Genomic DNA, 25,556 nt, shown 5'->3' with positions numbered 1-25,556 from the left:
ATCCTTGTCTGTGAAGCCCTTTTTGTGCAAAGCAATGATAACAGCACGTGTTTCCTTGCAGGTAACCATGATTGACAAAGGAATAACAATGATTCCAAGCACCACCCTCCTTTTTGAAGCTTCCAGTCTGTTATCCGAACTCAATCAGCATAACAGAATGATCTCCATTATTGTCCTCGTCAACACTCACACCTGTGTTAACGAGAGAATCACTGACATGATGTCAGCTGGTCCTTTTGTGGCAGGGCTGAAATGCAGTGGAAATATATTTTTTGGCGATTCATTTCATTTGCATGGCAAAGAGGGACTTTGCTATTCATCTGATCACTCTTCAAACATTCTAGAGTATATTCAAATTGTACAAACTGAGGCAGCAGACTTTGAAAAGTAATATTTGTGTAATTCTCAACTTTTGGCCATGACTAAGTTAGCCCTGGATTGTAAACTGTCATGGTCAAAACATATTGATGCAGTAGTAGCTAAGATGGGGAGAAGTCTGTTTTATAATGAAGCGATGCTCTGCCTTAACAACACTATCAACAAGGCAGGTCCTACAGGCCCTAGTTTTGTCGCACCTGGACTACTGTTCAGTCGTGTGGTCAGGTGCTACAAAAAAGGACTTAGGAAAATTGCAATTGGCTCAGAACAGGACAGCATGGCTGGGCCTTGGATGCACGCAGAGAGCTAATCTTCATAATATGCATGTCAATCTCTCCTGGCTGAAAGTGAAGGTAAAATTTAAAATTTGATTTATTAAAACAGATTTTAAAAAGCACCTTGTGGGGACTGTGAAGCAACACAAGCATTGGCACACACATGCATACACACGATAACATACGCACTATACATACACATGGATTTAGCACTGTAGATATGTGGAAATGGTGGAGTAGGGGCCTGAGGGCACACAGTGTATTGTGAATGTATTGTAATGTTTTTAAAATTGAATAAATTGCCTTTATTTTGCTGGACCCCAGGAAGAGTAGCTGCTGCTTTGGCTGCAGCTAATGGGGATCCATAATAAAATACAAAACTGAGTGTTAATTCACCTGTTACCACACATTTCATTTTAAAACATTCATCTTACAAAGGAGTTGTTTAATCTAACTGCTTAACTATTTATATCTACATGGAATTGTATTTTTTTTTTTTTTTTTTTACAACAACAACAAAAAAATCTTTACAGGAAAATGCCACGGGCACTATCTGATGTGTGGATACATTTCCCTGCTGCTAATGTAGAAGGAAAAGCTGTGTACATTTGCAAATGCTGTGCCAAATCATATGTGAAGAATGCAACAACGATGCAGAATCATCTGGCCAAGTGCATAAAGTTCCCTCAATGCTCACAACAAGAAACCTCTGAAAGTCCCTATACTTCTATTCGAGGTGAAAATGATGAATCCGATGACTTATCGATAGCAACAGCTCATGGTCCTCCTTTTGTTTACTCAATGGTGCAGAGATCAACAAGGCCTATGGTGTTATCACTAACGTGTCTCGCCAACTTGGCCTGAATGAGGGCAAGGTTCTTGGCAGTTCTTGGCATCCAAATCCCACCAACTTCAGCCGCCTCAGAGCGCAACTAGTCCTTGTTTGGGAACACACACACACACACACATACACAACAAAGCACGCATCAGGTTGACCAATACAAGGGTTGAAAAATTGGTGGCCATCCTGGCAAAGTTGAGGCTTTTTGAACCTGGCAACGAGCCATTCTCAACGAGGTTGGAACGTGACAGTGAAAATGAGGGCTCAGAGTCTGTTCAAGAGGTGGACATTGAGTAGGTCCAGGGAGAAGACATGGAAGCATGAGAGGAAGACAACCAAAGCATTAGTTTCTAAACTATCATTTTACAGATGTATGCTGAACACGTTTTGGGGAGATACGATGGATCATTCAACATTCCCTTTTGTTGTTTAGTGAAATCATCCCATGTGAAGAGTCAACTCGTAATTAAATAGTTTTTAAAATATATTTATAGGAAGGATTATTTTATTTTCCACCATAATTTGCAAATAAATTCATTAAAAATCCCCCTACAATGTGATTTTCTGGATTTTCTTTTTCTCATTTTGTCTGTCATAGTTGAAGTGTACCTATGATAAATTACAGGCCTCTCATCTTTTTAAGTGGGAGAACTTGCACAATTGGTGGCTGACTAAATACTTTTTTTGCCCCACTGTAATATGGTAAATATATCCAATGCAAAAAACATTGACATTTAAATGGTATTAATATTAATTTGCATATATTTCCGTTAATTCCCACGGAAAGTTTCCACCTCCTGAATATTCCCCAAAATGTGCAACCCTACACAACATTGACCTGAGTGACCGGTAACTACTGAAGAATTTCCCATTTTGTAAACGGCTCATGCTTTCTGCTTAATGTGTAACCCTTTTTTCTTTTGTCTTCTCGTCAGTCACTCCATGCAGTACTTAGCTTTGATGTTGTGATATGTTTTGCTGTAGTGACCCATTATAAGCCACTGGATTTCCTGATTGTGGATTTGTTAAAGGGCAAAAAAACTGTTTGTTTTTAGAGTTATAAGTAGTTTATCAACATCCCTTCAAATACACTGACACCACTCACCATTTTATACAGCCTGGTATGGTTCCTAACCCTTTACCCCTCGCCCCTCTCCAGTGGTGGACCGCCAGGGCTGCGACCCCCACACTCGCTTCGTGGTGCCTCCCCGGACGGGGCACTGGGTGGCCCTGCTGCAGCGCGGCAACTGCACCTTCAAGGAAAAGATCCTCAAGGCCTCGGCCTTCAACGCCTCCGCCGTGCTCATCTACAACAACAACTCCAAGGAGGACACTGTCAAGATGGGCCACGAAGGTGAGGTCACATAGTGTCATTCAAATGGGTTGTTTATACGGCTACGGCACTTAACTGTTAATTTGCTCCAGCGGCGCCATACTATTATGGCTGACCCTGTAAAACAACAAATTTCACTGCAGCTATACAGTGTATGTGACAACAAAACATCAAATTAAAATGTATTAATTGTATGGCTTGGAATTTTTATATGGCTTAAGGACTATGTATGGCTTGTATATGGGTTTTGATTTGACTCATATAAAACAAATCCACGGAGGACGATGTCTAGATGTATTCATATGGGTTATTATCCATATGGCTTATGCATGAACAGGTAGTCATATTCTTATGGGTACGTATGGCTTGGCCTATTTATGAGGTTCATTGTTTTATACATCGTATTCATCTGGCTTGTTTGTATGGCTCTTGTTATGTGGTGTTCTAGCCAGCTAGCCTGCTGTGTTGGTGAAGTTAGCATTTAGCTCTTTTTATATGGTGCTTATAGCCAGCTAGCCTGCTGTGTTGGTGAAGTTAGCATTTAGCTCTTGTTATATGGTGTTCTAGCCTGCTGTGTTGGTGGTGAAGCTAGCATTTAGCTCTTGTTATATGGTGTTATAGCCAGCTAACCTGCTGTGTTGGTGGGTGTATGGCATTATATTGCCTGCCAAGGGTCATTTGATAGTGTGGTGGGGTGGGGGGATATAGCAGTCATAGTGCAGTGTGTTTGTTGTTTGTGGCTGCAGGGGACAGTAGAGGGGACAGACAGTGTGGCTGTCTGAAGGACATGGAGACTGACTCCTGCGTGCTGGACCTCAGCCACAATCACAGCCAAACACCAACACAGCCAGCAGGCTTGGGTATGGCCAGTGTACTGTCACACTGCAACACTCACAGATGCACACACACACACGTGGGCCAACACGGGCACACAAACATATTTAGTCACAGCTGTCTCTTTCTCTCCTTCGCTTCACATGTGTTTCTTCCTACTCACTCTCTGTCATTGCTACCGTCACTGTCTCAGCTTATTTTGGCCACAATGTAAAGTTGTATGAGTAAAGTCAGACTTTCTGACCTTTTGATCACAATTTTTTCCATGAAGCTTGTCTAAAAACAACATCCAATATAACCAGATACTTGAATGAGTCTCCTGTATGAGTGAGTGATTGACAGTAGCTGACGGCTAGCCTAGAGCTGTTTTGCACGTCACCTTAGCGTCACCCCACCCCAGGGGATAGCCTGAGCTAATTCACGCTAGAGTTGAAAAGCCTGCATGAATGAGACGATAAAGAAAGATTCTAGTGAAGAGAGAATGAGGGGGGGTGGGAGCTGGTGTAGAATCACTATAGCACTGAGTACCTGATCGTTGGGAATGTATAACCTTTATTTAACTAGCCAAGTCAGTTAGGAACAAATTCTTATTTACAATGACGGCCTACCCCACCCAAATCCGGACGACACTGGGCCAATTGTGCGCCGCCCTATGGGACTCCCAATCAAAGCCGGATATGATACAGCCTGGATTCGAACCAGGGACTGTAGTGACACCTCTTGCTCTGAGATGCAGTGCCTTAGACCGCTGCACCACTCGGGAGCCCAGGCAGGCAGACAGTGGTGGTTAGAAGACAGGAAACGGGAGGAGCGAGGAAAAAAAAAATACTGAGAAGAAGCGAGAGAGGGGATGAAAGAAAACAAAGTGAGAAATATTATATAGCATCCATAGACCAGGTAAGCCATGCAGACTGGTTGAGTCTTGCAGTGGTAGGAGAAGCAAGGGAAAGGGAGGGAGGAAATGGGAGGGGTAGAGAAGAGTCAGAAGGTGTGACAGCACTATCTGGGTGGGATCGATGGGCTGTTTATAAATATAGAAGGAGCCCCATGACTCATTTATAAGGTCATTTTCTACCATGAACGAACAGCGGAATGCTGATAGTTCCCCCGAGCGCATACTATACAGTATCGATTGTTGTTTGCCTGAAAAGCACATAATTTATCACGGGTGGGAATTTATTTATTAATGTCATGGAATATGGGATATGCTGTATATGGATTTGACTTTGAAGGTAGAAGAATCACAGCTGTGGCGTGTGTGGGGAGGGTGTATGCGTGTTGTGCACATATTTGTGTGTGTTTTAGTGCAGCAGCAGCACTGATACAGTGCAAGAGGGATAAGGCCATACCAGAGATGATACGTGGAGATATGCGTCAAAGATAGACATCAGTCTTGCACAAGAAGGCACACTGACAACCAATCTAACTGCCTGTAGCTCAGGCCCTGAAGCAAGGATATGCATATTATTGGTACCATTTGAAAGGAAACAATGTTTTTATGGAAATGTGAAAGGAATGTAGGATAATATAACACAATAGATCTGGTAAATGATAATACAAAGAAGAAAAAAAAGCATTATTTTTTTTGTACCATCTTTGAAATGCAAGAGAAAGGCAATAATGTATTATTCCAGCCCAGGTGCAAATTGGATTTTGGCCACTAAATGGCAGCAGTGTATGTGCACATTTTTAGACTGACGCAATGAACCATTGCATTTCTGTTCAAAATGTTGTATCAAGACAGCCCAAATGTGCCTAATTTGTTCATTAATAACTTTTCATCTTCAAAATTGTGCACTCTCCTCAAACAATAGCATGGTATTATTTCTCTGTAGTAGCTACTGTAAATTTGACAGTGCAGTTAGATTAACAAGAATTTAAGCTTTCTGCCAATATCAGATATGTCTATGTTCTTGTTAATTACAACCTCATGCTAATTGCATTAGCCTACGTTAGCTCAACCGTCCCATGGAACTAGGCAAGTCGGTGAAGAACAAATTCTTATTTACAATGACTGCCTACACCGGCCAAACCCGGACGATGTTGGGGCAATTGTGCGCCGCCCTATGGGACTCCCAATCACTGACGGTTGTGATACAGCCTGGATTCGAACCAGGGTGTCTGTAGTGACTCCTCTAGCACTGAGATGCAGTGCTTTAGACCGCTGCACCACTCGGGAGCCCTGTTACTGTGCTGACTGTAATGTCATAGGTCTAGGAACAGCTTACCTTACCCAAGTAATACCCTTAACCATTAGAGGTAAAAAACAATATCCAGACCTTGGATTAATATCTGGAAGCAAGCCATCACAGCAGGTCTAGGTTCAGCCCTTAGGGGCCACCTATAAAACAAAGCCAGAGAGGGAGGCATGAAAACATGCCTGGCCACGTGCGTGCCTGGCTCTCTCTGTTTTCTTCTGTGGTGAATGGGCACGTGCCTGCACGGCTCTCTCTCTCTGTTTTCCTCTGTGGTGAATGCCTGTCTGTAGACTTAGCTGTGGAGATTTTCAGATGACTGTTTAGAGCTGGAGGGGGAAGAGGAGAGGGAGGGTGGAGAGAGAAGTGAGTGGAAGAAGGGGGGGGGGGTGCACAAGTACATTAACGTGCCTTTCTTGCAAGCTCTAAACCCAACAATGCAGTAATCAATAACTATATAACTATGTAATACAAAAAAGAAACATAAGGTAGAACAAGAACACACGAGAAATAAGAAGTAGGTAAGCTATATCCAGGGTCAGTCAGTCTCAGTACCATATTTACAATGTGCAGGGATACTGGAGTAACAGAAGTAGATATGTTTAGGGAAAGGTGACTAGGCATAAGGATATGTGATGAACAGAGTAGCAGCAGCGCATATGGTGATTGTGTGTGTGTGTAACGTCAGTATAAATGTAGAGCACCAGTCAAAAGTTTGGACACAATCATTTCAAGGTTTTAGTTTTTATTATGTTCTACATTGTAGAATAGTAGTGAAGACATCAACTATGTAATCATGTAGTAACCAAAATGTTTATATTTGTAACGTGTGCGTGCGCTGGGAGTCAGAAAGCAAGTTCAGGGAGTGAATAATTTAATTAAAAAATAAATGAAAACATAATACAAAACAAGAAACCCGAACAACGCACAGACGTGAAACTGGAACAGAAACAATGACACCTGGGGAAGGAACCGAAGGGAGTGAAATACAGTTGAAGTCGGAAGTTTACATACACCTTAGCCAAATACATTTACACTCAGTTGTTCACAATTCCTGACATTTATTCCTAGTAAAAATCCCTGTCTTAGGTCAGTTAGGATCACCACTTCATTTTGAGAATATGAAATTTCAGAATAATAGTAAGTGATTTTCTTCAAGATTTTCTTTCTTTCATCATATCCCCAGTGGGTCAGAAGTTTCCATACACTCAATCAGTATTTATTAGCATCGTCTTTCAGGTAGCCTTCCACAAGCTTCTCACAATAAGTTGGGTGAATTTTGGCCCATTCCTCCTGACAGAGCTGGTGTAACTGAGGCAGGTTTGTAGGCCTCCTTGCTCGCAAATGCTTTTTTTTCAGTTCTGCCCACACATTTTCTATAGGATTGATGGCCAGCCACTCCAATACCTTGACTTTGTTGTCCTTAAGCAATTTTATCAAAACTTTGGAAGTATGCTTGGGGTCATTGTCCATTTGGAAGTCCCATTTGTGACCAAGCTTTAACTTCCTGACTGATTCGTTCAATATATTCACATACTTTTCCTCCCTCATGTTGCCATCTTTTTCGTGAAGTGCACCAGTTCCTCGTGCAGCAAAGCACCCCCACAACATGATGCTGCCACCCCCGTGCTTCACGGCTAGGATGGTGTTCTTCGGCTTGCAAGCCTTTTTGTTTCATCAGACCAGAGGACATTTCTCCAAAAAGTAAGATCTTTGTCCCCATGTGCAGTTGCAAACCGTAGTCTGGCTTTTTTTATGGCGGGTTTGGAGCAGTGGCTTCTTCCTTGCTGAGCGGCCTTTCAGGTTATGTCGATATCGAACTCGTTTTTACTGTGGATATAGATACTTTTGTACGTGTTTCCTCCAGCATCTTCACAAGGTATTTTGCTGGATTCGAACCAGGGTGTCCAGTAGTGACGCCTTCAGGCGTTTGGAAGTTGCTCCCAAGGATGAACCAGATATGTGTAGGTCTACAATTTTTTTTCTGAGGTCTTGGCTGATTTCTTTTGATTTTCCCATGATGTCAAGCAAAGAGGCACTGAGTTTGAAGGTATACCTTGAAATACATCCACAGGTACACCTCCAATTGACTCAAATGATGTCAATTAGCCTATCAGAAGCTTCTAAAGCCATGACAGAATTTTCCAAGCTGTTAAAAGGCACAGTCAACTTAGTGTATGTAAACTTCTGACCCACTGGAATTGTGATACAGTGAATTATAGGTAAAATAATCTGTCTGTAAACAATTGTTGGAAAAATACTCGCAAAGTAGATGTCCTAACCGACTTGCCAAAACTATAGTTTGTTAACAAGAAATGTGTGTTGTGGTTGAAAAAGTAGTTTTAATGACTCCAACCTATGTTTTTGTAAACTTCCTACTTTAACTGTGTGTGTGTGTGTGTGTGTGTGTGTGTGATAATCAATGAAGTAATGGAGTCTGAGACGCAGGTGCGTGTAACGATTGTGACAGGTGTGCGCCATAACGAGCAGCCTGGTGAGCTAGAAACTGGAGAGGGAGCACGTGACAATTTTTGATATTCTTCATTGTACCTACCCTTTTCCTTGATAAGAGCTTTGCACACTCTTGGCATTCTCTCAACCAGCTTCATGTTGTAGTCCCCTGGAATGCATTTCAATTAATAGGTGTGCTTTTATATTTTGTGGAATTTCTTTCATTAATGCGTTTTATCCAATCATTTGTGTTGTGTCGAGGTAGGGTGGTGTACAGAAGAAAGCCCTATTTGGTAGAAGACCATATTATGGCAAGAACAGCTCAAATAAGCAAAGACAAACTACAGTCCATTACTTTAAGACATGAAGGTCAGCCAATGCTGAACATTTCAAGAACTTTGAAAAACCATCAAGCACTATGATGACACTGGCTCTAATGAGGACCGCCACAGGAAAGGAAGACCCAGTTACCTCTGCTGCAGAGGATAAGTTCATTAGAGTTACCAGCCTCAGAAATTGCAGCCCAAGTAAATGCTTCAGAGTTCGAGAAACAGACACCTCTCAACATCAACTGTTCAGAGGAGACTGTGTGAATCAGGCCTTCATGGTCGAATTGCTGCAAGGAAACCACTACTAAAGGACACAAATAATATGGCCAAGAAACAGGAGCAATGGACATTAGACCAGTGGAAATCTGTCCTTTTTGGTTGGTCTGAGTCCAAATGAGAGATTTTTGATCCCATCCGCTGTGTCTTTGTGAGACGCAGAGTAGGTGAACGGATGATCTCAGTATGTGTGGTTCCCACTGTTTTAGTATGGAGGAGGTGTGATGGTGTGGGGGTTCTTTGCTGGTGACACGGTCTATGATTTATTTAGAATTCGAGGCATACTTTACTTGTTATGACTGCAATCCCGTTAACGGGAAAATTATCATCAACAACCACTGAATAGCATAGCGCCACATTCATACAATATTACAACAAATATTTATATTCATGAAATCACAAGTGCAATATAGGAAAGCACAGCTTAGCCTTTTGTTAATCCACCTGTCATGTCAGATTTTGAAATTATGCTTTACAGCGAAAGCAATCCAAGAGTTTGTAAGTTTATTGATCGCTTGACAAAACATTAAGTACACTTAGCATCAAGTAGCTCGGACACGTAAATCAGAAAAGCAATCAAATTAAGTTTACCTTTGATCTTCGGATGTTTTCACACACGAGACTCACAGTTACAGAATAAAAGTTCCTTTTGTTCCATAGATTATTTTTATATCCAAAATACCTCCGTTTGTTTGGCGCGTTATGTTTAGAAATCCACAGGAATGAGCGGTCACGACAACGCAGACAAATTCACAGAAACATGTCAAACGTTTTTATAATCAATCCTCAGGTTGTTTTTAAAATATATAATCAATAATATATCAACCGTAACGGTCTTGTTCAGTAGGAGAGTGAACGGCAATGTCTGCCCAAACTCTGTTGTGTGAGCAAAACTCATGCGAACACTTGACGCGATGTTATAGTTTTGGCTCATTTTTCTAAATAAAAGCCTGATACTATGTCTGAAGACTGACACCTTGAGGAATCGATAGGAAAAGGAATCTGGTTGATACACCCACCATAAAAGGAGGCTATGGAACATGGAGTTTTCAAAATAGAAGCCACTTCCTGGTTTGATATCCCTCAGGGTTTCGCCTGCAATATCAGTTATTTTATACTCACAGACAATATTTTGACAGTTTTGGAAACGTTAGTATTTTCTATCCAATACTAATAATAATATACATATATTAGCAGCTGAGACTGAGGAGCTGGCCGTTTACAATGGGCACCTTTTCATCCAAGCTACTCAACACTGCCCCTGCAGCCATAAGAAGTTAACCAACATGGCTACCACAGCATTCTGTAGCGATACGCCATCCCATCTGGTTTGTGCTTAGTGGGACTATAATTTGTTTTTAAACAGGACAATTACCCCAAACACACCTCCCAGGCTGTATTTCTGTAAGGGCTATCTGACCAAGGAGGAGAGTGATGGAGTGCTGCATCAGATGACCTGGCCTCCACAATCACCTAACCTCAACCAAATTTGAGATGGTTTGGGAGGAGTTGGAATGCAGAGTGAAGGAAAAGCATCGAACAATTGCTTGGCTTATGTGGGAACTCCTTCTAGACTGTTGGAAAAGCATTCCAGGTGAAGCTGGTTGTGAGAGAGCTTTACACACTCTTGGCAATCAGCATGGCAAAGGGGTGGATACTTTGAAGAATCTAAAATATGTTTTAGATTCTTCAAACACTTTTTTGGTTGCTACATGATATCATGTGTGATTGTATAGTTTTGATGTCTTCACTGTTATTCTACAATAGATAAACCATTGAATGAGTAGGTGTGTCTAAACTTTTCACTGGTTCTGTATGTGCATATTATTTTGTGTAAGCAAATGATGAATTGAGTGTTAGTGCGTATGTTGGAGTGACATTTTGCATGAGTGTGTAGTTCCCTGTGCGTGTGCATAGGGAGAGTGCAAAATAAAATACAAGTGTCAACTCTCTGTGTAGCCATTTTGTTAGCTATTTAGTGGTTTTATGGCTTGGGGAGAAAAGCTGTTCAAGAGCCTGTTGGTGTCAGACTTAATGTAACGTTTGTTGTCGGGAAGCACAGAGAACAGTCTATAGCTTGGGTGGCTAGTGTCTTTAATGATTATCCGGGCTTTCCTTTCACACTGATATAGAGATCCTGGATGGCAGGGAGCTCAGCCCCAGTAATGTACGAAGCTGTCCGCACCACCCTCTGTAGCACCATGCGATCGAGCGTGGTGCTTTTAACTAAACCAAGCAATGAATTAGCCAGTCAAGATGCTCTCAATTGTACAGCTGTAGACATTTTTGAGGATTTGAGGGCCCATGCCAAACCTTTTCAACCTCCCGAGGGGGAAGAGGCACTTTCGCACCTTCTTCACGACTGTGAGTGTGCATGTGGACCATTTTTGAGTCATTAGTGATATTGGACACTGAGGAACTTGAAGATCTCAACCTACTTCACTGCAGCCCTGTTGATGTGGATGGGGGAGTGCTCACCCTCCAGTTTCCTGTAGTCCCACAATCCGCTCCTTGGACTTACTGACATTGAAGGAGAGATTGTTGTCTGACACCTCCCTGCCAGGTCACTGACCTCCCTGTAGGCCCTCTCATTGTTGCCGGTGATCAGGCCTACCACCGTCGTGTCGTCAGCATGCCCACACAGTTTTGGGTGAACAGGGAGTACAGGAGGGGACTAAGCACACACCCCTGTGGGGCCCCCGTGTTGAGGGTCAGCGTGGCAGAGGAGATGTTACCCGGAGGGGATTCCTACCCTCATCACCTGCGGTCTGCCTGTCAGGAAGTCCATGATCCAGGTGCAGAAGGTCCTAAGCTTGGTGACGAGCTTGGAGTGGACAATTGTGCTGAACGCTGAGCTGTAGTCAATGAACAGCATTCTCACATAGGTATACCTCTTTTCTAGGCGGGTAAGGGCAGTGTGGAGTGTAATTGAGATTGCATCGTCTATGGATCTGTTTGGGCAGTATGCAAATTGAAGTGGCTCTGGGATGATGGAGTTGATGTGTACCATAACCAGCCTCTCAAAGCGCTTCATGATTATAGATGTGAGTGCTACAGGGTGGTAGTCATTGTGGAAGAGGGCGAGAATCTTGTTTATGCCTGCTCTTGTGGTCCCTGCAGTCTCATTCTAGCCCAGCGTCTTACTGTGTTTTTGGCTGTGTTATCAGCCAATTACCTGTAGGCAACTGTGCTTACATGCTTGTGCGTATGTTATCAGTGTCAGCATCTCTGGGACTGTGGTAGTCACAAGGCTGAGGACCTGGCTTTATCATTGTGTGACAAACAGGTGAAGGTTAGTTAATGCTCCCCCTGCTAGTTCTACTCTCAGTGGATGCTCAAACAGGACAGACACACCAGATGACTACTGCATGAGTCATCAGAGAAAAGACTGTTCGCTTATGCACCTGCCCTCTCAGACGCAACACACACTCACTGAAGAGCGTGCACACACACTTTTAAAAACTTTTTTTTTTTTACTTAACCTTTATTTAACTAGGCAAGTCAGTTATAAACAAATTCTTATTTACAATGATGGCATAGGAACAGTGGGTTAACTGCCTTGTTCAGGGGCAGAACGACAGATTTTTACCTTGTCAGCTTGGGGATTCGATCTAGCAACCTTTCGGTTACTGGCCCAAACCTCTAATCACTAGGCTACCTAATATATCATTCCTCGCTGTGTAAAGTAATTTAGACACTTAGTAACTCTTAACATTGTTGCCCTTATACCATCTTAACATTGTTGCCCTTATACCATCATGTATTTACTGTACGACTACATTTGACAACTACAATCTAATTACTTAGCTGTAATCAGTAGCTGTAGATAATGACAAATGATTTAATTGTGATGAAAGCAAACCACTTTAGTTGCATTCTGTTTTTAAATTAACGGTTTGAGTTTAATCACAGATGTCTTTTTATCCAATTTCAGTTCAACTCAAAGGTCAACCCAAAGTATTGCTCATTTTTTTATGTGTTAGCTTGTTCATATATTTTCAGGGTTACAGAGTAGGAGGATATGAGACTAGTTCATCTTAACTTTAAAAGATATGAACCTTTAGCATGTGGCACTGTAGTTAATAAGTCAAGCTGCATCATGGCTGGTTGGCCCCTGGGCTATGGTATAACACTTCTGCTGGGTCTGGGATGGCCTAACATAATCAGTGCTGGGTCTATGGTGAACTGGCCTAGCCTAATCAGTGCTGGGTCTATGGTGAACTGGCCTAGCCTAATCAGTGCTGGGTCTATGGTGAACTGGCCTAGCCTAATCAGTGCTGGGTCTATGGTGAACTGGCCTAGCCTAATCAGTGCTGAGTCTATGGTGAACTGGCCTAGCCTAATCAGTGCTGGGTCTATGGTGAACTGGCCTAGCCTAATCAGTGCTGAGTCTATGGTGAACTGGCCTAGCCTAATCAGTGCTGGGTCTATGGTGAACTGGCCTAGCCTAATCAGTGCTGGGTCTATGGTGAACTGGCCTAGCCTAATCAGTGCTGGGTCTATGGTGAACTGGCCTAGCCTAACCAGTGCTGGGTCTATGGTGAACTGGCCTAGCCTAATCAGTGCTGGGTCTATGGTGAACTGGCCTAGCCTAATCAGTGCTGGGTCTATGGTGAACTGGCCTAGCCTAATCAGTGCTGGGTCTATGGAGAACTGGCCTAGCCTAATCAGTGCTGGGTCTATGGTGAACTGGCCTAGCCTAATCAGTGCTGGGTCTATGGAGAACTGGCCTAGCCTAACCAGTGCTGGGTCTATGGTGAACTGGCGTGGCCCCATAAATCTAATGGTAGCGGCCCGCCGCGCACGGCCCATTGTTTTGACTGGCTGTGATTTTCCCATCGATCCCTGGTTAATAGAGCGCATCATAAAGGCAGGTGCACTTCTTTTGTGATAAGCAGAGGTGGTGCAGATCATATGTGTGTGTGTGTGTGTTAGGGCCAGGGCAAGGGTGTGCGTGTTTTGTGTTGATGCACATCGGATATACAATAAAAATTAAATTGTGCAATGTTACACATATTGCCATAAGGTGGAGAACATTTTTGCAGTTTTATTCTTAATTATTATTTTCATTTTTACCTTTTATTTAACTAGGCAAGTCAGTTAAGAACAAATTCTCATTTATAATGATGGCCAACCGGGGAACAGTGGGTTAACTGCCTTGTTCAGGGGTAGAATGACATATTTTTACCTTGTCAGCTCGGGGATTCGATCCAGCAACCTTTCAGTTACTGGCCCAACGCCTTAACCACTAGGCTACCTGCCACCCCAAATGCCAAGAGTGTGCCTAGTTAATTAAAAGATTAATGAAAAATTATATCGGAGTGATACTAACAAATCAATGCGGGCCCCCTGGCCGGTAATTCAACCATGATAACAAGTTTAAATACTTGGCCGCTAAACTAATTTACTAATCTTAAAAAAGTTAGCTGACATGGGCTAATTGATTGTCTTAACTAGATCAAAACTGATGCACAACCAAATTTTGAAATTGCACCTTGTGTATTCTACTATTCCTAGTCTCAACAGTAAGTTGAGACCCTGACTGAGTTCCTCAGGAAGGAATTGATCAGAGGGCCTTCAAAATGCGGGTCCCCAGTTGCCCCTCCCTGGTTTAGATGGTGAAGTGAGGGCAATTCATATTTATAGTAGGATAAACAGGCCTTTTACAAGATTAAATCATAACAGGAGCATTTGAATTGTATTAAAGAGATGGAATCCAGACAGGCTGCTTTAGGAAACTTTCTGAATGGACATATAGGCCTATAGAGACAATCAGCAAACTCGCATACACCCAACCCGTAAAAGCACTCGTCATTCAAAGCCGCCAGTGTATGTCCGACACGAGCAAATATTTCTCCTTTCCTTAAAACGTATTAAAAACACCTATGCCTACCGTAGCCTACTTTCAGGAAAGCCTACGTAAGAATATTATACACAACGCAAAGGACTAGAGGTCAAAAGGGAATTAACGATCAATGGAAAGTTATTTTTCAATTCAACATCTGTTTAGAACCTGTGTAAGGCTTTCAGTCCTGGACTCATAGCTACGTGTGACAAGATATCATTGGTCTGAATCGTCTACACATTAAGCCTGAAACAGGATACTTGTTATTTGGTCATTGGCCCAATTTTACTGCAAGGAATTCTAATTGGTCAACCACAGGCAAGGGTTGGGGGTTATACATTATGTAATTTATCTTTGTTCTGTGGAGAGAACTGAGGACAGGAAAGAAGGAACATCTACCTCTCAGCATAACATTTGTTATTTTTGAATAAACCAATTTTTCTCCCCCTGATTTGTTTTGGGTTCTGTGTTATTGAAGAATAACATCAACTGCTAACAGCTATAAGATGATGAATTAAGACTGAGCTGCTGTTCCTCCCATGGAAGGCCTGCCCACTGAAAGACCTCTCCATCATGGTTGACAACTCCACGTTGACCCCCTTCCAGAGTGTATAGAACCTTGGCGTGACCCTGTTCAACACCTTGATGTTCTTTGCAAAACATCAAAGCAGAGACTCGCTCCTGCAGGTTCCTGTTCTACAACATCATTAGAGTACGACCCTACCTCACACAGGAAGCAGCACAGGTCCTAATCCAGGCACTTGTCCTCTCCTGTCTGGACTACTGCAACTCTGTTGGCTGGGCTCCCTGCTTGTTCCATCAAACCCCTGCAACGTATCCAGAATACTGCAGCCTGCCTGGTGTTCAACTGACCCTCCCTACCTTCAGGCTATGCTTAAACCCTACACAACAACCCAAACACTCCATTCTGCCACCTCTGGTCTCTTGGCCCTCTCACCACGTTAAGGAGGAAAAATGTACTTAATATGACTGTGATATGTGGTTGTCCCCACCTTGCTATCTTAAGATGAATGCACTAACTGTAATTCACTCTGAATAAGAACATAATAATAAATTATAATAATATATGCCATTTAGCTGACGCTTTTATCCAAAGCGACTTACAGTCATGTGTGCATACATTCTACGTATGGGTGGTCCCGGGAATCGAACCCACTACCCTGGCGTTACAAGCGCCATGCTCTACCAACTGACTAAAATGGCAGTGTTAATGAATTGACAATGAAAGTGTGAAGGGGACAGCTATGCTATAGTATGAAGATAAGATCATTAAAATAGAAACAAATACAACATGTCCATAACCTATTTATCAGCCTTGCTGATTATCGAGTGGGAATGTTGGAAAGATTATCCAAATACTGTGAGGAACTATTATCACTTGAATGGATGTTAACAAAAGAGGACTGAGAAGCCCAGCTAAGCACTTGCATTTGACATTTGCGAGAAGTAGACCAGATATTTCTATGTGTGCTCAGGTGCACGCCCTCCATTAACAGGACAGAGAAATCGGACACATGCTCATTGCTCACATGGTGCAGGTAAATTGTGGTTATGAAATAAACCAAAACATGTTTCTCTCAAGTTTTGAACTCTACAAACAACATTTCCATTCCGAGAATTAGAATCGTATATTACTGTAATTAATTCATGCATTAACCTACATTTTAATGTAACAAAATTACAGGGATTAGTGGTAAATTGCCTGTTTTACAAACGGTAGGGTACCACATGTGTAACGATTGTCCTCGTCCTCTTCTGACGAAGAGTAGTAGGAAGGATCGGAGGACCAATGCGCAACGTGGTAAGTGTCCATTTTAATATATAAAACTGAACACTACAAAATAGCAATGTAAATGAACAAACAAAAATCGAAACAGTCCCATGTGGTACAAACACAGACACAGGAAACAATCACCCACAACTCAAAAGTGAAACCAGACTACCTAAGTATGGTTCTCAATCGGGGACAACGATTGACTGCTGCCTCTGAGAACCATACCAGGCCAAACACAGAAATCCCAAATCATAGAAAAAGGAACATAGACAACCCACCCAACTCACGCCCTGACCATACTAAAACAAAGACATAACAACAGAACTAAGTTCAGAACGTGACAACGTGGGCATTCATAGAAGTACATTATGGGCCGACATTGTGAAGCCTAGGCTATTATTCTACATTGCGGGGATAGGAGGACAACAAAGAAAATGGGGTCTCGCCTAGTGCACCATATCGGTCAGGACATGGCCTGATCAGCGTTGATTCATCTAGAAATGAAGAAAAGTTTCCGTATCAAATTATACCATGCCAGGTTGAAGAGGATTGGCACATTGTCCATTTGACACAACATTAGAGCATTGTAGGCCTCAGTGCCAGTACAACCTTGTCGACTGCTGTTGAATAATTAATGAATAGTCAGAACATCCAACCTTTTTAAATAAAATACCTATTAGTTTACTAGCAAACAAAGAAAACGTACATTGTGTAAAAGAATGTCCACACATCAAACAATATTTGTACTGAAGTGCCATAGCCCCCCGTCTAGCAGATCGCTTATCTACATGAAATTAAAGGTAATTAAATGGTTTTGATGGTTATTTTATTTTCATGATGGTCTTCATCCATAACCGTCAGTTACACGGTTATTACATTTTAGTCACAGCCCTATTGATACCATCTGAAAAACTGTAATTGTGGAGTGAACTATCCCTGTAATTGTGGGGTGAACTATCCCTGTAATTGTGGAGTGAACTATCCCTGTAATTGTGGAGTGAACTATCCCTGTAATTGTGGGGTGAACTATCCCTGTAATTGTGGAGTGAACTATCCCTGTAATTGTGGGGTGAACTATCCCTGTAATTGTGGGGTGAACTATCCCTGTAATTGTGGGGTGAACTATCCCTGTAATTGTGGGGTGAACTATCCCTGTAATTGTGGGGTGAACTATCCCTGTAATTGTGGGGTGAACTATCCCTGTAATTGTGGAGTGAACTATCCCTGTAATTGTGGGGTGAACTATCCCTGTAATTGTGGGGTGAACTATCCCTGTAATTGTGGGGTGAACTATCCCTGTAATTGTGGGGTGAACTATCCCTGTAATTGTGGGGTGAACTATCCCTGTAATTGTGGGGTGAACTATCCCTGTAATTGTGGAGTGAACTATCCCTGTAATTGTGGGGTGAACTATCCCTGTAATTGTGGGGTGAACTATCCCTGTAATTGTGGGGTGAACTATCCCTGTAATTGTGGAGTGAACTATCCCTGTAATTGTGGGGTGAACTATCCCTGTAATTGTGGGGTGAACTATCCCTGTAATTGTGGGGTGAACTATCCCTGTAATTGTGGGGTGAACTATCCCTGTAATTGTGGGGTGAACTATCCCTTTTAAGTGCACGCAAACCTTGGGATTTCAAATCCGAATGACCAAAACAAAACCAGCCCCCTTAGCCAATGTGAACATATCCCTTCCTCCCTCTCTCCTCTTCCTCCTCCTCTTTGTCAGGAAGCTCAGTGCAAAGGTGGCCTCAATTGCCACATCTCCTGTGGCACCCGTGCTCCCCAAAAAAAGCTGAGTCAGGAGCCAGGCGGCATTTGGTTAACGGGCACCTTTTAAGAGAGGGCTTCCACAGAGGAGAGAGGGAGGGAAAGGTATAGAGATGGAGAGAGGTAGAGATCAATAGCGTAATGACTTAACTGTTGCCTTTCAGCCTGTACGACAGGGAGTCATTATACCCAGCCTTCTGAATTACAAGAAAAAAAAGTATTGGAGGAATTCCCATCTCATAAGAAGCAGCCATGGTTTATTGATAATTCAAAGTCAAACTTTCAAGGGCGTTTGGTGATTTAAAAAGATGATTGAGCTGTCAGGGAATGTCTTGTTACTTCTTTCATCACAATGTTGTTTTAATGTTGGAGGCGCAACGTTTTTTTTTAGCACAGAGCAGCCATGGTGCTGGTGGTCTTACTCGCATGAGGATTGAGACAAATGTCCCTGGTGTGTGTGACATCAGTGTGCTGTCGGCCATTCGTCAATAATGGGGCAAGGTAAACTGCCCCGCACTCTCTCTGCTGCTTCTGAAACATCACTTTATTGGTCTAAACACACACACACACACGCAGACACACACCGGGATACACACAAACACTGATGTACAGTAGACACGCTTACACGCACACAGACACACAAAGTGCACTTTCAGCTGCTATTAGTGGCAAGGCAAGCTGTGGTAAAGAGCCCGGGGGGACAGAGAGGAGTCGTCTCCAGCAGTAACATGACTCCCCCTGGCCTGTAGCAGTCAGCTGTCTGGATTTCACTAAAATGAAGATGATGATGATGATGATCACATGTGGCTCTACCACTGCTCAGTATAGTTTAAAATAAACTATTCATATTTTTCCACTGTCTAATGCTCTCTGCTAGTCATTGCGATCATTGTCAGTGAATGAATTGCTCTGCATGTATACCACATCCACTTTGTTGCTGTGTATAGACCTGGACCAGGGACCTCATCGTTCAGATTTATTCACATAGGGTATGTTATTCACATGATGAATATATTCACGCATATATTTCTCCAGTCTCCACATGTATTTCCTCAGTCCATGGGACATTCAATCCTCCGTCACTACGCAGTTGTTTTGGCTGAGCAGGTGTTTAGAACCCTGTGTTAATAAATTAGGAATGAGAATCTATTGACTGGCTCTGAGTCTTTTCATAGTGGCTAAAGAGATTGGTTCCACTTTGCCAGAGCTGGGAACTGTTCCTAGATCTGTAGATTTTGTTAATGACTTGGCTCTGTGGATCCTGTCAACGTGAGTGAAGAGATTGTCTATGCAATTATTGTGTTATGCATCTGACGTGTAAAAGCTGGCAGATACATATAGTGGAGGGAACATGAATAAGTGTATGCTAACTGACTGACTACCTCAATGGATTGGAACTGACTGGCCATGGTTTTTCATTGGCTTGATGTGTCACCAAAGAACATTTCTGGTTGGATTACCACTAAAACCTAGCTACTATTGACTCCCCCCTACTCTCTTAGGTACTGGCGACACGGTGGCAGTGATGATCACCGAGTCTTACGGCAAGGAGATCCTGGGTCTGCTGGAGAGGAACCTGACGGTGCTGGTGAGTGTGGTGGTGGGCCAACACGGCCAGGCCAAGAACATCAACCGTGGCTCCCTGGTCTTCGTCTCCATCTCCTTCATCGTACTCATGATCATCTCCTCTGCCTGGCTCATCTTCTACTTCATCCAGAAGATCCGCTTTACGAACGCACGTGACCGCAGCCAGGTAGGACATAGAGTATGTTTGCTAATGGTTACTCTTTCTATTATTGTCTGGTATTTATTTGGTGTTTATTTACTAAGGGTCCAATTTTTGTAAAATTGAGATCCACACATGTAGCTCAAAACCCTTTACCACATATGAATGGTTGTATTGCAGTCAGGTAAAAAATATCACATTGTTTTAGATTTTTATTTGGTAAGAGGGCAGAGGTCCTGATATTAACACCCAAGGCTACAAAAATCCATCTCCTTTTTTTCAATTTTTTTTTTAATGTAAGAATTTAAAAAAAAAAAAAATTTTTACATTAGAGCGAAGTAGTGGTGACTCATTTTGCCAAGCTTGGAGCTTTTAGTTGAGGCTTATGCTCTCAATGTCACTTTGACACACTGATTTTCAGTTTTCAGACTAATTGGATGACTCATATCAGGTAAAGGAAGTGAAGAGCAGGTCAAGTGCCAGTTGTCCTCTCTTTCATGCCCTCCAGATGTTTGTAGTCTGGCTCATGTTGACCGCCCTGTGCTCCCTCTTGCTCGCTCTCCTGTTGGGTGGGGAAGCCAGCAAGAGGAAGCAGTCATACAATTTTGATGCTATAAATTGCTTATGAATCCTTAATGGAGGATTGTTGTGGTAAAACGCTGCTTCCTCAGCGTCTGGCATTTTTGAAATACACACTCAACCCTTTGTTGGTCTAGTGCTAAGACGCTACCTTTAGTACCTGAACTGTGACAATCTAAGCCAAGATAGTAGAGGTTAGTGTGGCCCTGTTTCAATTATCTTAAATAGTCTCATTTCCTTTAGCCCCACAGTCCTTTCTGTGGAAAAGGAAAGAATTCCAAACAAGGAGACATTTTAAGATTGTTTCCTAATGTAGCATCTGCCAGTGAGGGACTCCTCTCTCTCAAGTCATCTGTCAGAAACAACCCCTTACCATGTTTGTCATTGCATTCTCTGGTCACTATAACAGTGTAGTTCTCATTCGCTCTCTGAGGAGGAGAGAGGTGACGGACGTTGATAGTGTAACCCAACAAACACACTCAACTGCCCAGTCAACAGCTTCTGCGTGTTTCTAAAGCTCACACCTCTCTTGCGATCGCTCTCCCAAGGTATATTCTTTCACATTATGGCACAGTATAAATCAGTGGGGTCAGTGTTAATGAGTGAAGAGCCACTAATCAGGTGAGTTATAAAGAAGTTCATTCTAATCTACACACGGACCTCTAGTAGTAGTGAATGGGACTGACCAGACCTACTACCTCTAATCATAGGGGGAGTCTCTCTCTCACACACACACAAGCATGTAGATGTGTAGAAATTATACTAAATAATAATTAACTACAGTCATCAATCTGACTTCATTATTATATGAATAAATGCAACACGCCCTCTCTGTCTCTGGAGGATCTAGCGAGATAGTGCATCATTACATCACCAACTCACGAATGAAACATGTCTTTCTTGCAATTATTGGTATTTGGTATTTTATTAGGATCCCCGTTTAGCTGTTACGAAAAAGGCTAGATACAAATAGCTAATCCTGGCGACCAATGTTCTAGCATTAGTTTATTGAGTCAAGTAGATCAGGGATGTCAAGGTGGTACCCAAGCATATGATATGTGTAGTGTAACTAACTATCAAAATACCTACTAAATTATGAACGCATATTCAATCTTCGAATTACTCTGTAAAGCAAGGACTGCATTTACTCAATTCAACTAATAGGATTTATTAGTCACTAAATAATTGACACTTAAACAATTACATGAAATGCATTACTGTCACATGTGCTCCCTCTCCGGCCTCTAGGTCACCAGGCTGCTCATTATGGCGTGCACCTGTCACCACCGTAACGTGCACCTGTCACCACCGTAACGTGCACCTGTCACCACCGTAACGTGCACCTGTCACCACCGTTACGCGCACCTACGCGTCATCAGACTCCCCTGGACTCCATCACTTCCCTGATGACCTTCCCTCTATATGTCACTCCCTTTGGTTCCTTCCCCAGGCGTTATTGTTTCAGTTTCATGTCTGCATTGTTCGAGTTTCTTGTTTTGTATTATGTTGCGTTTATTTATTAAAACACTCCCTGAACTTGCTTCTCGACTCTCAGCGCACATCGTTACAATTACAGAATAACACAGAGAATCAAATCAAGTTTATTTGTCACGTACGCCGAATACAGGCTCTAACCAATAGTGCAAAAAAGGTATTAGGTGAACAATAGGTAAGTAAAGAAATAAAACCACAGTAAAAAGACAGGCTATATACAGTAGCGAGGCTATAAAAGTAACGAGGCTACATACAGACACCAGTTAGTCAGGCTGATTGAGGTAGTATGTACATGTAGATATAGTTAAAGTGACTCTGCATTTATGATGAACAGAGAGTAGCAGTAGCATAAAAGATGGGTTGGCGGGTGGTGGGACACAATGCAGATAGCCCGGTTAGCCAATGTGCGGGAGCACTTGTTGGTGGGCCCAATTGAGGTAGATTACAGTTCCAAATTGAGTGAATGACTATCGCCTAAATAAGATTTAACGTGGTTACACATGTTGTCAGTTCAGAATAATGTCCTAAAGAAAAGATTGTGTGATACACACAGGAGCTTGCTAACATGTTTTCAAAGTATGAGTGAATTCACTGCTCTTTTAAACTAAGTCAAGCAGGAATGCACCACCAACATGAAAAAAATGTCTGTGCACTTTGTTTGTGAAAACAAAAGGAATGAACAACAAATCCAGATTTTAAACTAATCAACTCAATGGGAATGATGTCCAGACAACAGAAATGTGCCTGATCATTCAACCCAACATTAAATTTCAATCCAGTCACTTCAAAATACATCAACCAGAAAACCTACAATGCAGTAAGACCCCACTGGGCACAGACGTCAATTATATGAACGCAACATGAAACTATTTCAAATATTTTACTGAGTTACAGTTCATATAAGGACATCAGTCAATTTAAATTAATTTATTAAGCCCTAATCTATGGATTTCACCTGACTGGGAATACAAATCTGCATCTCTTGGTCACCTTAAAAAAAAATGCTTGGCTAGTATCTGAAAACCTATCAGTATCTGGAGTGACCACATTTTGCCTCATGCAGCATGACATATCTCCTTCGCATCATATTTAATCAGGCTGTTGATTGTGGCCTGTGGAATGTTGTCCCACTCCTCTTCCATGGCTGTGCGAAGTTGCTGGATATTGGCGGGAACTGGAACACACTGTGGTAAATATGCTCAATGTGTGGTGAGTATGCAGGCCATGGAAGAACTGGGAAATTTTCAGCTTCCAGGAACAGTGCGACATGGGACCGTGCATTATCATGCTGAAACATGAGGTGATGGTGGAGTATGAATGGCATGACAATGGACCTCAGGATCTCTTCACGGTATCTCTGTGCATTCAAATTGCATTCCCCAAAATGCAATTGTGTTCGTTGTCTGTAGCTTATGCCTGCCCCACTGCCACATGGGGCACTCTGTTCACAACGTCTGCTATCTGCATGGTACAGTTGAAACTGGGATTCATCTGTGAAGAGCACACTTCTCCAGCGTGCCAGTGCCCATTTGAAGGTGAGCATTTTCCCACTGAAGGCGGTTACGGTGCTGAACTGCAGTCCAGTCAAGACCCTGGTGAGGACGAGCAGCACGCAGATGAGCTTCTCCGAGACGTTTTCTGACAGTGTGCAGAAATTCTTCGGATGTGGACAGTTTCATCATTTGTCCAGGTGACTGGTCTCAGATGATTCCACAGGTGAAGAAGCCGGATGTGGAGGTCCTGGGCTGGCGTCGTTACATTTAGTCTGCGGTTGTGTCTCCAGTTGGACGTACTGCCAAATTCTCTAAAACGATGTTGGAGGTGGCTTATGGTAGAGAAATGAACATTCAATTATCTGGCAACGCTCTGGTGGACATTCCTGGAGTCAGCATGCCAATTGCACGCTCCCTCAACTTAAGATCTGTGGCGTTGTGTGACAAAACTGCATATTTTTAATGGCCTTTTATTATCCCCAGCACAGGGTGTGTAATGATCATGCCATTTTAATCAGCTTCTTAATATGCCACACCTGTCAGGTGGATGGATTACCTTCGCAAAGACAAAATGCTCACTAACATGGATGGACACACATTTGTGCACAAAATTTGAGAGAAATAATATTTTTGTGCATTTGGAACATTTCTGTTATCTTTTATTTCAGCTCATGAAACGTGGGACCAACCAACACTTTACATACTGTGTTTTATATTTATGTTCAGTGTAATGTCATTGAAATGTGGAAACAACATTGCCGCTACCAGTGCGTTCCTAGTGAGACATATCAACATTCATAACTCTTTATGAACAGTAACATCCCTTTCATCAGTCTTCACACCCCTGATAGTGTCCCCAGGGTTCTGTGGGAACATCCCGCCCTGGTCCTGGTCCCGTCCTGGTGATTTCCACGGCAACGGTGGGGCTCTCCTGTGAGATGTTACTATACCGCCATCCATCCGGACAATGCAATATTGAATCAACACATCAGGCTGGCTTTAGCAAGTTGCTAGACTCATTTTCATCACTAGCCTTTGTCTCTTTTCCAACTACACGCACACATACAGGTCTCCACGCGGACCTTTTAGGTTCGCGCGTGCGTTTAAGTTGAACAATTTAGGCACACCAAAAAAATTAGGAGCACAATGAAAAACATTTGAGATAATGAAACTACAATAGTTCATTTTTCTATGCGCACTGGTACCCCTACATAAAAATTACAGGTCGCACAGCAAAATATTTAGGCGCCTATGCGAGTAAACTGGTTGCTCTGTACAACCCTGACAAACATAAACACTATCGCTGTCTCTCTCTCCCAATCTTTCTCACTGTGTCTACACTACTGTTGCTAAATCACCAAATCACCAGCCTGTTTCATCAGTGGAAAGACAATGAACAAGTGCTTTTCCTTCAACAACAGACCCTGCTCTCTCCACACTGTGACTACATAGCTACAGTTAGACCCTGTTCTCTCTCCACACTGTGGCTACAAAGCTACAGTTAGACACTGCTCTCTCCACACTGTGACTACATAGCTACAGTTAGACCCTGCTCTCTCCACACTGTGACTGCATAGCTACAGTTAGACCCTGTTCTCTCTCCACACTGTGGCTACATAGCTACAGTTAGACCCTGCTCTCTCCACACTGTGGCTACATAGCTACAGTTAGACCCTGCTCTTTCCACACTGTGACTGCATAGCTACAGTTAGACCCTGTTCTCTCTCCACACTGTGGCTACATAGCTACAGTTAGACCCTGCTCTCTCCACACTGTGGCTACATAGGGAGAGCTTCACCCAGACGTTTTTGGCAACTCTGCAAAGATTGTGCCACTTATTTTCCCAGGCGGGAAGTACCATGCCTTGAAGTACCATGCCTTAAAGATGACAGAATGGTTTGTGTCGTGTGCCCTTTGACCTCTTCATTGAACATGTTCCTGT

The 25,556-nt window shown here is 42.7% G+C and overlaps 1 protein-coding gene across 7 annotated transcripts in view; it reads left to right on the top strand.

The window, feature by feature from the left end:
• The window catches only part of LOC118379326 (E3 ubiquitin-protein ligase RNF130-like), a 79,224-nt gene that overhangs the window by 22,150 nt on the left and 31,518 nt on the right, over window positions 1–25,556 (top strand). For 3 of the 7 annotated variants that reach the window (XM_035766349.2, XM_035766344.2, XM_035766390.2), the window contains 3 exons: window positions 2,654–2,848; window positions 3,574–3,687; window positions 19,825–20,087. In XM_035766349.2, coding sequence (XP_035622242.1) covers window positions 2,654–2,848; window positions 3,574–3,687; window positions 19,825–20,087 — 572 coding nt within the window. The remainder of the gene's footprint in view (window positions 1–2,653; window positions 2,849–3,573; window positions 3,688–19,824; window positions 20,088–25,556) is intronic. The other 4 variants (XM_035766382.2, XM_035766374.2, XM_035766358.2 and 1 more) reach the window with 3 other exon arrangements.

This window comes from Oncorhynchus keta, chromosome 4 (assembly GCF_023373465.1).
Source record: "Oncorhynchus keta strain PuntledgeMale-10-30-2019 chromosome 4, Oket_V2, whole genome shotgun sequence".
NCBI classification, from domain to species: domain Eukaryota; kingdom Metazoa; phylum Chordata; class Actinopteri; order Salmoniformes; family Salmonidae; genus Oncorhynchus; species Oncorhynchus keta.
This window is presented reverse-complemented; position numbering and strand designations above follow the sequence as displayed.